Source organism: Rhincodon typus, chromosome 22 (assembly GCF_021869965.1).
Source record: "Rhincodon typus isolate 14 chromosome 22, sRhiTyp1.1, whole genome shotgun sequence".
NCBI lineage: Eukaryota > Metazoa > Chordata > Chondrichthyes > Orectolobiformes > Rhincodontidae > Rhincodon > Rhincodon typus.
In genome coordinates this window covers 15,693,117-15,707,074 of record NC_063353.1, presented here as the reverse complement: position 1 = coordinate 15,707,074, position 13,958 = coordinate 15,693,117, and the positions used below count along the sequence as shown (strand labels likewise).

The following is a 13,958-nucleotide window of genomic DNA, read 5'->3' as shown; positions in this document are numbered from 1 at the left end:
GGCAGCAATATTTTGTATACATGTAGCAAGGTTTTCGTCCCGTTCTTTGGTTGAAAACTTATTAAAATGGAATGAAATTATGATCATTATGAATGAGATGTTTTTTCTAAAGCTACCACACCGTTATGTTACTTCTGCAGTATTTTGCTTCTGTTTGCAAATCATCCTCATATCAGTCCTAAATGATTGGCCCTCTCTTCCTGAGACTGTGCAACAAATTCCACATTCTGTAACCAAAGGACATAAGCTATCGAGCCCCTCCATGTTTACACAAAAAACATTAAAATTACTTAGTGGGGTTATGGTATTCACAGATCAGCTACAATCTGCTTAAATGGCAGTCCCTGAGTCACCTAGCCCTGCTTCTAATTTCTTATGCACCGATCTACTAAGAGGTGTTTCATACTCCGATCGCTAAAGCATTGCTTTGTGTTAACGATGGTGCAGTGCCAGTAGATGCCCTGATGAAGTATGATTGGTGTTCAGAAAGCTGGTGCTGTTCAGTAGTGACTAGGGCAAAGCAACAATCATCTCTGAAAATGCATATCCACTTGTCAACTTGTATAAGGACAATTCATCAGGAATTCATGATGAATGATGTAAAAGGATGTAAGTAAATAGAATGATGGAGCTAGCCAGAATTGCAAGCAGTCATAAGAAAGAAGGACAGTGTTTCAATATATTTCCACAGCTGCTCAAAGCATGAATAGAGGCGCCAGAATATGACAGACAAATCAAAAGACATGCCTTTAGAATAGTAGAAATGAATATTTGCCCCATTTCCAGTTCCTCTATCTTGATTGTGTTTTCGTATTATTGAGGAGAGTTCAGTGACAACAATAATGACCAGATGGAAAGACAGAAGAGTGATTATGGAGCCCTCTTGTGGCACACTGGTGGTGTCCCTATTCCTGGACTGGGAAGACCAGTTCAAGTCCCAACTACTCCAGAGGTGTGACATAGCATCTGGGAGCCCCCTTGCAATGCAGTTTTAGAGTACCTATCCCTGGGCCAAGAGGGCCAGGTTCAAGTCCCATCTACTCCAACATGTGCAGTAATAACTCTGAACAGGTGGATTAGTGCAATATGTTAGAGTGATTATGCCCTCTGGGGCTTTTTTTTGTCTTGCACAAGAGGTAAAGAAAAGAACTGATTAAAGGTTAAAGCTTTATCTAGTACTTCAAAGGCTTGAAACAGCTATCATTTACTATTTTGTATACGATTTAAGAGCTAAAAACAAAGCCTTAAGATAAATAGAATATTCCACCATTAAAATATTGATGAATTGTCATTCAAAGGTTAATATTCCCTACCAAAAAGTGAAGTGGGATATTTGCAGCTTTCAACACACATATTGAGAGAGTGTTTTTTGTTTAGATATGGGCAGCAACAAAACTAATTTGTATTTGTAAAACACCCTTATTGTAACAAAATATTCCAACGTGCTTCAGAGGAGTGCTATAAAGCGATATTTGAACATAAATCAAATAAGAAGCTAGTCGGATAGATGGCCAAAAACATGATTGAGGGGGTAGTTTCCAAATAGAACCTACCCCTCAATCATGTTTTTGGCCATCTGCCCTAATAACTTCTTATTTGATTTACTGTCAAATGTCGCTTTATAGCACTCCTCTGAAGCACGTTGGAATGAAGAAAGACAAATAGAAAGACAGAAAGGTTTAGGGAGGGAATTCCTGAGCTCAAATGGTGGCTGAAGACACAGCCAGAAACAGTGAAGCAACTAATATTAGAACAAAGATGCTCAAGTGAAGAGAATTAGAGGAACACAGCTAAAGGGTAATGGTGCAATGGTGGGAATTTGGAGTCAAGGTTCAGATCTACACGATATAATTGATTGGCCAACAGGATCTGAGGAGATGAACACCACTCTCCTCTTCTGAATGGTGCTCTATTATATCTATGTCTGATTATAACATATCATGTGATTACAAATCACTTACTGCAAATTAATCTTCTCCAACTGCCCACAATGATGCCTTTAGCAGCACAGGCATGAGAATAAGCTCCCAGTGCAGCACAGATGCAATCATTGACCTTCTCACAATTACATGAGGCAACTTTACACATCTAAAACATGCAACACAAAAAAACATTGACATAAGTGACCACTTTTAATATCTCCATTGTAGGTGTCACTGTGAGTTAAATGCTGCACAGAAAATAAATATTATTCTATTTAAATGGCTTACTACATTTCCAGAAACTTAATTTTAACAACTCTGTGAATTTTATTGTAATAATTAAGAAAATTAATCTGTAAATTTCTGCCCAATAGACAACATTGTTTTGTTAAGATAATGGGGAACTTGGTATATCTGAATGTCTGGGAGCATAATCTGACTTGTGCATCCAAATGTAACAAAATAATTTTCATGCTATTGTTTCTCTTAAGGCCCATTGTCACTAATACTTCATTCAAATTTGACAGGAGACAGCACAACATCCATGGTGAGTGTCTCCTATTTAAATTCTGCCCTAGATTTGTGAGCAAGAAGTAAATTCTATTCCATAAGTGTGACTCTCAACTGATTATAACTAAAATGTAATTTCAAAGGAAACTTTGATCTTTATTTTAATTATGATATATTTTCTTTCCAAACGTTCAAACAGAATTCTGACTTACTTCATAATATTTGGCAAAATCCACTACAGAATGGCAGGCAGCGAAGGCACCCAATGGGTCTTTTAAATAGGCACAGTTCTGTTTGGCATAGATTTCTGAAATACAAATGTAAGATATGGTTGTATAAAATGTAAAGTGGTGGGATATGTGCTGCATAACCTTTTATCTTCCCATATATAGTGTCAAAATTGTTTCATTCATTTGGGTGATGAAGGGGATGGCTGCTAATGGATACGTGGGCAACTTTCATCGCTATTTCCATCCAGAGTGTGTGTCAGATGAAGTCAAGAGAAATTTTAGATTCACAAGTTACTTACTGAACCCTCTTTGCCTTAACTCTGAGCCAGTCAGATCAGCAAATATTGATGTAAACTAGGCCTGTGCCAGGGGTTAGGTTACTTTATAGGATATACATGAGATTATAAGAAGCATCAGCAATTCAATCACTTTTCAACAGATTGTATTGAAAATAGTTTTTATTTATATAATCCATGCAAAAACAACCTTTTTCGATTGTTACATTTGAGCTGATTTAATTTGTGTACATCAATCTGCATTCTGGAAACTACAGACAGTGAAAAGACTTAGGAAAATGAATACATTTAGGTCAGCCTGCAAGAAGTAAATGATCTTCTTCAGGGAATGTTTCTTCCATAATCTAATAATCTTTAAGAGTTTAAAGGGAAATTTTAAAAGATTCCCCCTAGTGTTGTACCAATTCATTGAATGTAAATTCCAGTACAAGAAAATTAAACTTGAAATTAAGATCATGTGGAATGACATATTTCCAGAACAACAAGCCCTGAAATAAACAGCCTTCAAACAGTGTGTTTCATTCCCCTGCCTTCTCACCATAATCTCATACATTTTGGCTGTTCAGGACATTGGTTAGGCCACTTTCAGAATACTGTGTTCAATTCTGGTCTCCCTGCTGGAGGAAACATGTTGTCAAATTGAGACGATGCGCAAAAGATTTACAAGGATGTTGCCGGGACTGGAGGATTTGTGTTATAGGGAGAGGCTGGGGCATTTTTTACTGGGGCATTGGAGTTTGAAGGGGCGACCTATAGAGGTTTATAAAATCATGAGGGGCATGGATTGGCTGAATAGCCAAGGTCATTTTCCGAGGGTAGGAGTGTCCAAAAGTAGAGGGCATAGATTTAACGTGAGAGGGAAAAGATTTAAAAAGAACCTAAACGGTGGTGCATGTACGGAATGAGCTGCCAGAGGAATTGGTGGAGGCAGATACAATTACAACATTTTAAAAGGCATCTGGATGGATACATGAATAGGAACAGTTTAGAGGGAAATGGGCTAATTCTGCCACAAATCTCACTGTAGAATACTTCACAATCTCCATGAGATTCCAACCACCAGTTTCTATTAGATTATTGGAGCAAATGAATTTTCAATCAAAATTTTAATGCACGTTAAAAACAATTAGGTCAATCTTTGATGCCTGTTCAAAGAATGAGAGAGGCTGTTATTTCTGAATAGTGTGAACTCAGGCTGGAAAGTCCTCTTAAAGAAAGAGAAGCAATTTGACCACCTAGAGGAAGATTCCATTTAAACCTACCATCTTCTGAGCTAATGCAGGTCGGGTTCACTTGTGGTGGAGGGCAATTATCACCTTCTCTCCAAGAGTTAGCAAAAGCTACATATGTGTACTCCACGATGCCCTGGGCAGATAGAAAGTCATCTTCCGCATTGTGATTGAAGGTTCCACATAAACCTGGAGATGGAACAGCACGGATCATTGCAAGAGAACTGTTATGGTCACACATAACCTACTGTCATGGATAACCACAAATCAACTGATTTCATTAATAATCCACATTTCTTTGAAAGGTTACACAAGAATGTCTTTGTTTTGTCTAAACAAGGAGATTTTAACCTAACTTGCTCGTTGGGAATTTGATAGGATCAGAACAATGCTGTTTTAGACCCAGTCACTGGAGTGTACTATTTGGTGGAATGTTGTACCTTTTGTGGTTCCTTTGGCAGTTTTGGGCAATGAGATGTAAAGCTGCATGATGGGATGTATCTGTATTTGCATCTTCAACCCATACTCTGTTGATACTTGAAGGAATATCGAAGACTCGTGAAATATTATTATATGACCTGTTAAAAAAAGAATGAGAGATTAACTTCTTTTTTAATCATTACTTGTTAAACTGTTTGACCTCAAATAAAAGCTATTTTACCATTTACTAGAGGAAGTCCAACTCTATTTCCATTATAGTCAACAGTACCATCATTATTGAATACGTAGCTGTCCTAGAATGAAAATGAAAATGTGTTTTAACATTCAGAAAATAACAAATTGGAGTACAAAGTGTACTCACGGATATTGCAAACTCTTACCTGATACTTTGTGTATGTAACTCTCTGTAAACATGTCTGCTTATATGCTACTTGACATGGATGCATTTCAATTTTTACTGACCAGTATTTTGTCTGTGAAAAATTAAAAATTGCAAAAGTTAAAAATGATTTTGATTGGCAAGATGTGCAATTTTAAAGCAAAGGATTTATTTCAAAAATTAAATGACAGCAATTGGAAACAGTTAATCAGCAAAATCTGACTTACAACAATAGCGTAGTACGAACAGTCACCAATCAAATTATAGTATCTGCCATCAAATGTTGTAATATGAGTTCCTTCTTCAATCTTGCAAATTTCAGGGCAGTTAAGGTCAGCGCACTCCCACATTCCCCTTTGACAGATGCTAAAATCATAACAAAGTAATTTATAGTAAGGTATTTTTGTTAAAAGTTTTCACATTCATTTATTGATGTGTGTTATAATTAATTAAATAAGTAATTATTTTTACCATGACTGGCAGAAAGAGTTTCTTATTTGTCCAGACTCATATACAGTCCCACCATATTCACAAGGACATTCCATTTGGCTGATGCATCTGTCATCACCTCGTATATTATCAAGGACAGTGCCTGAAGAAAAATAAAATAAATAGCTCAGTGTTTTTGCTCATAGCAAATAACAAGGAATATGACATTTACCAGAAGATGCGAGCAGTTTTTTTGAAGAATTCTTCACCTCCCAATTGGTTCAGGCTGATACAATGCAGAATAATAGCAAATTAATTAAATCAATAACAATTTAGAAGAAAATTATTCTACTTTACGATTGAGTACTCCTACACTTAGAAGGATGCTGCTGTGGTTGCCGAGTGCCAAGTTGGGCTGTTTAAAATTTGCCAGAACTTTGCCCTAGATATTGGACCTTCGAGTCGCTACCCTTCACATCTCCTCACTCACCCTCTACCTCCATCCAATCCCATGTCTCTCCTCACCATCCATAGCCCCAAACTCTCCTTTCAAGTAAAATAGTCATTTGCCAGTACTTCTCTCAGTTGAGTATACTATTTGCATTGCTCATAATGCAGTCTCCCCTATATTGAGGTGCTCAAATGAAGAACACTTCCACTGAGTCCATAAGTTAGTTCATGAGTTTCCATTTGTTTGCCATTGAATTGCAGCATCTTTCTCACACTCTCTCCACTTTCCTTGGGCTGCTGTTTTGTTTTGTGAAGTTTGAGTCAAGCTGGAGAAACAGCGGCTTTTCTTCCAATTAGTAACTTTACAGCCTTCATGATTAAGTTGAACGATTTCAGACCATGAGCTTTGTCGTCCGTTTTAATTTTGTTTAATTGTCATGTGCAGGCTGGAATTTTGTTTTCATTCGTTTCTTATTAGTGAGTTTTGTTAGCAAGAACAATTCATTATTATGTGCTTTCTTTTTCAGGGGATGTGGGTAGATCAGGACGTGTTGCTCATGCCCTGTCTTGAACCACTGCAGTTGTTGTGCTTTGTTGCATCTATTCCATGGTAAGGGAGTTTTGAGATTTTGACCCAGTGACGATAAAGGAAAGGTGATACAGTTCCAAATAAAGATGGTGTGTACCTGTGACTGGTGTGTGACTTAGAGATGGCAGCATTTTCACACAACTGCGGCCATTGTCTTTCTAGATTGTAGAGGTCACTGGTATGGAAGGTGTCGTTGAAGGATCGTGCTTGCAATCCAGAACAGTTTTCCAAAATGGTCACTCAATTTACACCCGAAAGCTTGTAAACTGTCATTTTAATTCTCTGTCTTGCTTTCACACAGAAACCTTTGTCCCTGACCTACAGCATTGTTGTGTGAGGCTCAACATAAGCTTCCTGAGCTACACTTCATCTTTCAGTTCCTCCTGAACCCATCATTGAGTTCAATAATTTCAGATCATAAATTCTGCCCTCATTGTTTCCTCTTCTGCCCTTGTTCCTTTTTTTTCTCTCCCTTCAATAACATGCCATCTTCCCTAAGTACAGCTTTTGTTTCATTTTCTTCCCCCATATCCATCCACTCCCTTTGGCCTTGGGGGGGGGTGGGGGGGAGGGGGGGAGGGGGTGTGGGTGGGTGGGGGGATGGTGAGAGGTGGTTGCTAATTTTTCTACCATTCAGTCAATCCTCTCCTTCATCCTATTACAAACATTTCTTTTGTCCTTGCTCCACTTGCCCCTTAATCTAAATGTTTCACATCTCTTAATGTTGGGCTGTATTTTTTGTGCCCCTGCTGGCTATGTTTTTAACAAGAGTAGGAGGGACACAGAAAATAGGATGGTAGCTACCCTGCAGTCTTTCTGTCTACTCCTGAGCTCGCCCAACTAATGTGGGGGTGGGCTGGTGCTGACATTGGCGGCTCACCCACCAAATATAAATAAATAATTTCGGGAAAGTTGAAGTTGTTAAAAACTTTGACCCAAGTATTACTCTGCCCACACCATAATATGGCTGGCATGGGCAGTTAAGTGGGAGTAAATGTTATTTAAAGTTCAAGCAGGAAGGAAGGAGAGTTGCTATCTTCAGAGAGTGTCCTGTGTGCATCTGCAGAACATAACCCTTTCCTTCCTCTCCATACCTGAGGTGTCCAAATTCTACCCCCTCCCCTCCACCTCCAATGCCCTTATTTGGGACTGAGATCCATTGGTCCTTCTTCTTGGGACTCGTTGTCGTCCCAGTGGTGCCCATTACTTAACCCTGGCCAAACAACTTGGCTGGCACCTCCAGAGGGTGGCACGCCCGGTCAGTGAGTGACAAAAGTCCCACTCTCCATCTAGTTAGCATCTCAACAGGATAATAAGGTTCCGGTGGTGGGTGGGGGGGCGGGGGGGTGCTTTTGTGGGCTGTTACCGTTCTGAAAAAGGGTCACTGGACCTGAAAGATTAATTCTGATTTCTCTCCACAGATGCTGCCAGACCTGATGAGTTTTTTTTTTCCAGCGATTTCTATTTTTATTCCTGATTTTCAGCATCCATAGTTCTTTGTTTTTTCTTCATTTCTTTGGCTTATTGGTTAACAGCCACCTTTCCTTCCACTATAAAATTCTGCCCATGGTTCTAATCCTCTGTCTACCCTAAACTTTCAAAGGGAAAAACTGATTTAAAATGAATGATAATACTGGAAACAAGTTACTGGCTGTACTGGACCTCCATTGTAAAGTACACAAGACAAGTTGGACTAGTGTGCATCATTTGTGACTTTTATTAGTTTTTTTCTTCTAGAGACTTTTTTTTTCATTTTGCATTTCCAGCATCCACAGCAATCTCATTTTCAATGCCTGTTTCCAGCAATTTCATCTTTATTCCACAAATACTTTGTTCCATTCCCTTAATATCTAATGCTAGCTTAAAAAAATCTACCCAACTTGTGTGTATGATTGCTTGAACTATCAAATTACACAGGAATGTATTATTAAAAGGGAAGTGCATTGCTTCTTCTAAAAAAATGCAAATTGCCTGAATATTACACAACTGAAAACTTCATTCATTTCTTCCAAAGCCTTGTAAAGGAAAGTTCTTTGCTGCATTTGATCATAGAACAGTCATATTAAACTAGAAATGTGTGTTTGCTTCAAGAAATCATTTTAAAATTGAGAAACAAGCTCATGAACGTCATGGAAACAAACAAAAAAATGATTCAATCTTACTCCTATTGCCATAATTTTGTTGACTCTACTTTTTCACTTCCAAGTCAAGCAGTCTAAGAAATACTTTTGTTTCTGGAAGTGCAATGAATAACATTAAATAAAATTATTCTCAAAGAAAGTTGAACAGTTCAGAAGTCTTAAGCGTAACTACCTTCTGGGCAGCCACAGGTATTCACACACTGATCACATTGTTGCTGAGGGTTTGGGTCAGTACAGGTTGACTTGCAGACAGGACCACACTCCATATATATCTGATTCCCAGGACAGGTTGGTGGTGCTGAAAAGAAAAGGTTTTTGATTTTATCATTTGACCTGATTATTGGTGCTATACGGCTAATGATAGTTGTTAAAATTTTGTTTATGAGTTTATTTATGATTGAAATAATTTATCTTCATTAAAAGACTTTAGTTAAAATTCTGCTTGACTCTGCAAATATGACTTACCACATCTTGTCGATTTTCTCCATGTCTTCCAGACTGAAGAATCTGAATGTACGCACTGATGTGATATTTCTGCAAAATTGGCACAGTTACATCCCCCAGTTCCTTTACAAGCACAAGCATCCTTCCCACACATCTCTAAGTATTTATCTTCTATGGCTTTGGTAGAACAAGATGGGAAAAGCGTTGATATTTCTGAGCAGACCTGAACATAAGAAATAACACCAAGAGTTATAAAGATAATCAAATTCCAAATCAGTATGTTGTGCTGCAATAAATGGAATGAGACTAGAGTTGTTGACCTTGTGGAAACATGACTTTTACTGAAGGAATAAATTAGAGAAATAAACAAATAAAAATGTTTCTTATTGGAAAGGCAAACATTGATAAGCAAAAAAAAAATTAGCCACTCCATCACATAATTTAAGTGCAGCCAAAAGCTGCATATCTAAACAAATAAACATTATCTACTTAACACGGGTATTTTGTATTTGGACAGGAATGTGGGTGTATGGTAATAACATTACCGTGACTGTACATGGGGCTGTACCAGAAATCAGCTGATTGTCATTTTGTCACTCACAGATGGCTCATCCAGCCATTTACGCTTAGTTAAAAAGTGAGGCTTTTAGCACTTGATAGTGGGAAGCTCCTCACTTCCAACCTCAAATGATTCTCCCAACTTTCTTTGTTCAGTGCCGAAAGAGATTCTGCTCGTTGGGTTTGATATTTTATAATTCAACAGAAATTAATATGATTCAAAGCTGATAATGTTTAAGTGTCAATAGGCTGTTACATGTTAATATTAATATACATTTATAACGCTGGTAATAAGTTCCATTCATGTCAAACTGCAATTCAGTTGTTTGTACTTCAAATTATTAGATACTCACATGTCACATTCACAATGAAATTTGTCAAATTTGGTAAAGCTCAGCTGGTTCATTAGTGCCTTCCAGGGAAAGTTCTTTAACTGTGATGGAAGTTGCAGAGAAAATCATTTGCTTGAAAAATAAATGGATGGAAGTGATTTCACTATCAGTTTCTCAGGATGATTGATGGAGAGGCTAAATATATTTGTGTCACCAGGCTCCTCAGCCCATCTAAATTTGTATTTAATTTCTTTAGAACTTGTACCATTCCTAAACCACTCTCTAAAACTATGTGGTTTACCTGAGCTGATGCACAATTAGTATCTTTAGGGAAGGTGGTACTGCAGGAACCAGAATCCAGCTTGGATAGTCGGGCATAGTCTGAATCTGCAAAGTACAAGTAGAAAGTGAACCTCATTTATTTTCCTTTCAATCACTTCAATTATTTTTGGGCAAGTTTAAATATTGATTGTGCTGGACAGAATACTAAATAAAGTGAAGATATGTTTCATAGAGTAGGACAAAAACATTTATCCATTTTTACCATAGATTGTTGAGACACTTGTATCAAAAGGTCCACAAAGGCCACATAATTGCCCTTGGTATTGAGCATCAACTGTTACCTGAAAATGAAACAGAAAAGTTTTAAATATGAAAAACAATAGCTGGAAATCTTCAAATGATTTGATAAATGTATCTCCATTGCATTAAACAGTGAGGAAATTGATCTTTCTAACAAAGGAGATATCTTAGTATAAATCAACAGAAGTATGCCTCACATCACTGTTCAACAATGACATTAAAGAAAAAGAAGAATTAATTTAATTTTAAAAGTTCTTTTATATCATTCTATTGACTCTAGTTTATAATGAATGATGTACTTTTCAATTTTTCTAAATGTCCTTACCTGTAGCGCATCTTGGTTATTCCAAAACAGAATTATAGTGTGTTTCCTGTTTGAAAAGCGCACACCAACTCCATATTGCTGAATATTAATCACTTTGTCATCATATGGCAATGAAATTCTATTTAAAAGAAAATAATGAATGAAAAGATATTGAAGCTGTAAATATTGGCTTCTTGTAAATATTGACTTGTAATATTTAATCTGATTAATGATCTGTACAATAATACTGTATTTATCAATGTTGGGATCTGTTTATATGATTAAATCTTTCCATTCGTACAAAGGAGGAAAATATAATGAACTGTGAATGTCTCATTTAAAATGAACAATTAATTTCCCCAAAGGAATTCCTATATTGGGCAGCTGTAAGTGAAATAGGAGATGACACCAAAAGAACTGTTTGAATGAAAGTGGAAAATAACGAAGACGCAGGAATTTAGTCAAAAAGAAAAAGGAGGCATGCTAAAAATTTTGGAAACTGAAAATAGACGGGACCCTCAAAGAATACAAAGATAGCAGTAAAGAACTCAAACAAGGACTCAGCAGGGCTAAAAGGGGCCATGAAATGTCTTTGGCAAAGAGAATTAAGGAAAATCCCTTATACATCTATAAGGAGCAAGAGGGTCGCTAGGGAAAAGATATGTTTACTTAAGGACAATGGAGGGAATTTATGTGGGAAGCTGGAGAAAGTGGTTGATGTCCTTAACAAATACTTTGCATCGGTATGCACAAAGGAGAAAGACATGGCGGATAGTGAATCTCAGGAGGGGTACGTTGATATTCAAGGGCACGTTGTGGTGCACCAAAGAGCCTATTCCTATGCTGTACTGTTCTTTGAATTCCTGGCACAGTTGCAGGCAGAGAGCTTAGCTAGGAGAATTGAAGAATGGGGATGCTGGAATATGGGGGCAGCATTGGGTTCTGTCAGATTTACCCAGTTCAGAGCCTGGAAGATGTTGGTCATTTCTATAAGCTTGGGTCTTGCAATTAGTATCAAAACCAAACAATAAAAGCTTAACTTACACAGCGCCTTTAACGATAATTGTCCCATTTGCCACAACAATCATAGCGCCTTCAATTTTCATGAAGATGTGTTCCAAATTGCCTTTTGAGCCTCGCCGGATTTCCACATTAAAATCTTCCACGTTGCCTTTGCATTGGCGAGTCAGAATGTAATTACATGTTGATGCCATATGGTAAAAATCGTCAGTGTAAGTCCTGATTGCTCCTTGACCCCATGTCCTGCAGGTACCTGATGAAATATAAAGAAAGCAACCCATCCATTGGAACAGCTATCAAAACATTACAGTTGTGACAATTTCTATGTTATCTTGTAGTGTAGACGGATGAAGTGATTGAATATTCATATATGTTGGAAAGAATAGCAAAGATATACTTACGAGGTCCTTCATAAGTGGTGCTAGAAACCTCCCTTGCATGCCTAAAGGTTTGTGTGACAGCAGACCCATCCAATTCTAGGAGAAAATATGCTTAAATTAGATTTAATTCATAACACAGTTTGACAGCTTTTAGCATCTAATTCAGTACTAAATTCCTTACATGCAAGACACGCTTTGCTTGTAATAACTTCTCTAAGTAACTGTGTTTACCACATTGATCAAGATCTTTATTTTAGCAATAAACAGAAGCATTACTCTGTGATCTCAAAGTAGAATTTCTTCACAAAGCACTGTATTTAATTTTTTATATAATTGAACACAATTGACAAGTGTACACTAATTGATTTTAAGCCTTCATCAAAATTATAGACTTTGTAGAGGAACCACTGAAGTAAAAATATAAGTAGAAGAGTATCTCAGAAATTTGAAATGGAATAAGTAATAATGGTAAAGAGTCAAAGCTTAAGGCCCTTTAACTGAATGCATGCAGCATTTGTAATAAGACTGATGGCATAAATAGAAATAAATGAATATGACTTGATAGCTGTTATAGAGATAAGGTTACAGGGTTATAAAGATTGGAAATATAATATTCAAGGGTATTCAATGTTCTGGAAGAATTATTAAAAAAGGAAAAGGAGGTGGGGGAATTTTGTTAACAAACGGAGGTATCAGTGTAGTGGTGAGTTGTGATATAGATAGAATAGATCACAATGTGAAGTCAGTTTGGGTAGAAATGACAAATGACAAGGGAAAGAAACATTGGCTCTAGGTCCTTCAAAGAGTTGCCTCATAGCAGAACAATACATAATTCATGGAATAACGGAGCATGGAACATGAGTACTACAACTGAGGTGGGTGATTTTAGTCTGCTTGCTGACAGGATAGATCAGATGGGGAAGGATAACATGAAAGACAAATTTATAGAGAGCATTAGGGATTGTTTCTTAAAGCAGGACATTGCAGAATGTACCCATGAGCAGGTTATTTTAAATCTAGTAATATGTAATGAGGTAGGATTAAAAGTAGATTTCATTGTTCAGGATCCTGTGGGATCACAACATGGTAAAATTTCAATTTCAGTTTTTGGGTGATCAACTCAGTCTCAACTCAGTGTCCTCAGCTTAAATACAGAGGAATGTAAGGAGGGTTGTCTAAAGCAGGCTGGACAAATAGACTAGTGGGAAGATCAGTGGATGAGCAGTGGCAGACATTTAAGCAGGTATTTTATAAAGTTCAGCAAAGATATATCACCATCAAAAAGAGGGAGCAAAGAGCTCAGTTGGGTTGACCACGATGAACTGAACCATCAAACAAGATCTCAAATCTTCCCAGTGTACATTTTGTCACTGTCTTAACTTGTTCCCATGAATAGCCAGGGGACATGGTTAGCTCTATTGAGATAGTATCTTATTACAGAATTTTAAATTTTGACTTACCATATTTGTTCATTGAGTAATCCCGTTTAATCCGTTGGTGGGCAAAGACATCATCTGTGTTAAACAAAGATCAGACGTACACAAATGATTTAATACATTCAAAATTCTTGTAATTCAAACATAATCAAAAAAATTCAGAGATAGTAGGAACTGCCGATGCTGGAGAATCTGAGATAACAAGATGTAGAGCTGGATGGACGCAGCAGGCCAAGCAGCATCAGAGGAGCAGGAAAGCTGACGTTTCAGGTCTGGATCCTTCTTC

General features: G+C 37.3%; 1 protein-coding gene across 1 annotated transcript in view; it reads right to left on the bottom strand.

Moving 5' to 3' along the window:
* The window catches only part of LOC109937974 (mucin-19-like), a 35,910-nt gene that overhangs the window by 15,286 nt on the left and 6,666 nt on the right, over positions 1 to 13,958 (bottom strand). Inside the window, exons 2-17 of the mRNA XM_048610577.1 lie at positions 13,697 to 13,750; positions 12,258 to 12,332; positions 11,881 to 12,109; positions 10,858 to 10,975; positions 10,495 to 10,573; positions 10,252 to 10,337; positions 9,082 to 9,283; positions 8,789 to 8,914; positions 5,479 to 5,599; positions 5,235 to 5,373; positions 5,009 to 5,101; positions 4,849 to 4,921; positions 4,628 to 4,765; positions 4,221 to 4,376; positions 2,645 to 2,739; positions 1,962 to 2,088 (exon numbers count right to left, since the gene is read on the bottom strand). Coding sequence (XP_048466534.1) covers positions 1,962 to 2,088; positions 2,645 to 2,739; positions 4,221 to 4,376; positions 4,628 to 4,765; positions 4,849 to 4,921; positions 5,009 to 5,101; positions 5,235 to 5,373; positions 5,479 to 5,599; positions 8,789 to 8,914; positions 9,082 to 9,283; positions 10,252 to 10,337; positions 10,495 to 10,573; positions 10,858 to 10,975; positions 11,881 to 12,109; positions 12,258 to 12,332; positions 13,697 to 13,750 — 1,911 coding nt within the window. The remainder of the gene's footprint in view (positions 1 to 1,961; positions 2,089 to 2,644; positions 2,740 to 4,220; positions 4,377 to 4,627; positions 4,766 to 4,848; positions 4,922 to 5,008; positions 5,102 to 5,234; positions 5,374 to 5,478; positions 5,600 to 8,788; positions 8,915 to 9,081; positions 9,284 to 10,251; positions 10,338 to 10,494; positions 10,574 to 10,857; positions 10,976 to 11,880; positions 12,110 to 12,257; positions 12,333 to 13,696; positions 13,751 to 13,958) is intronic.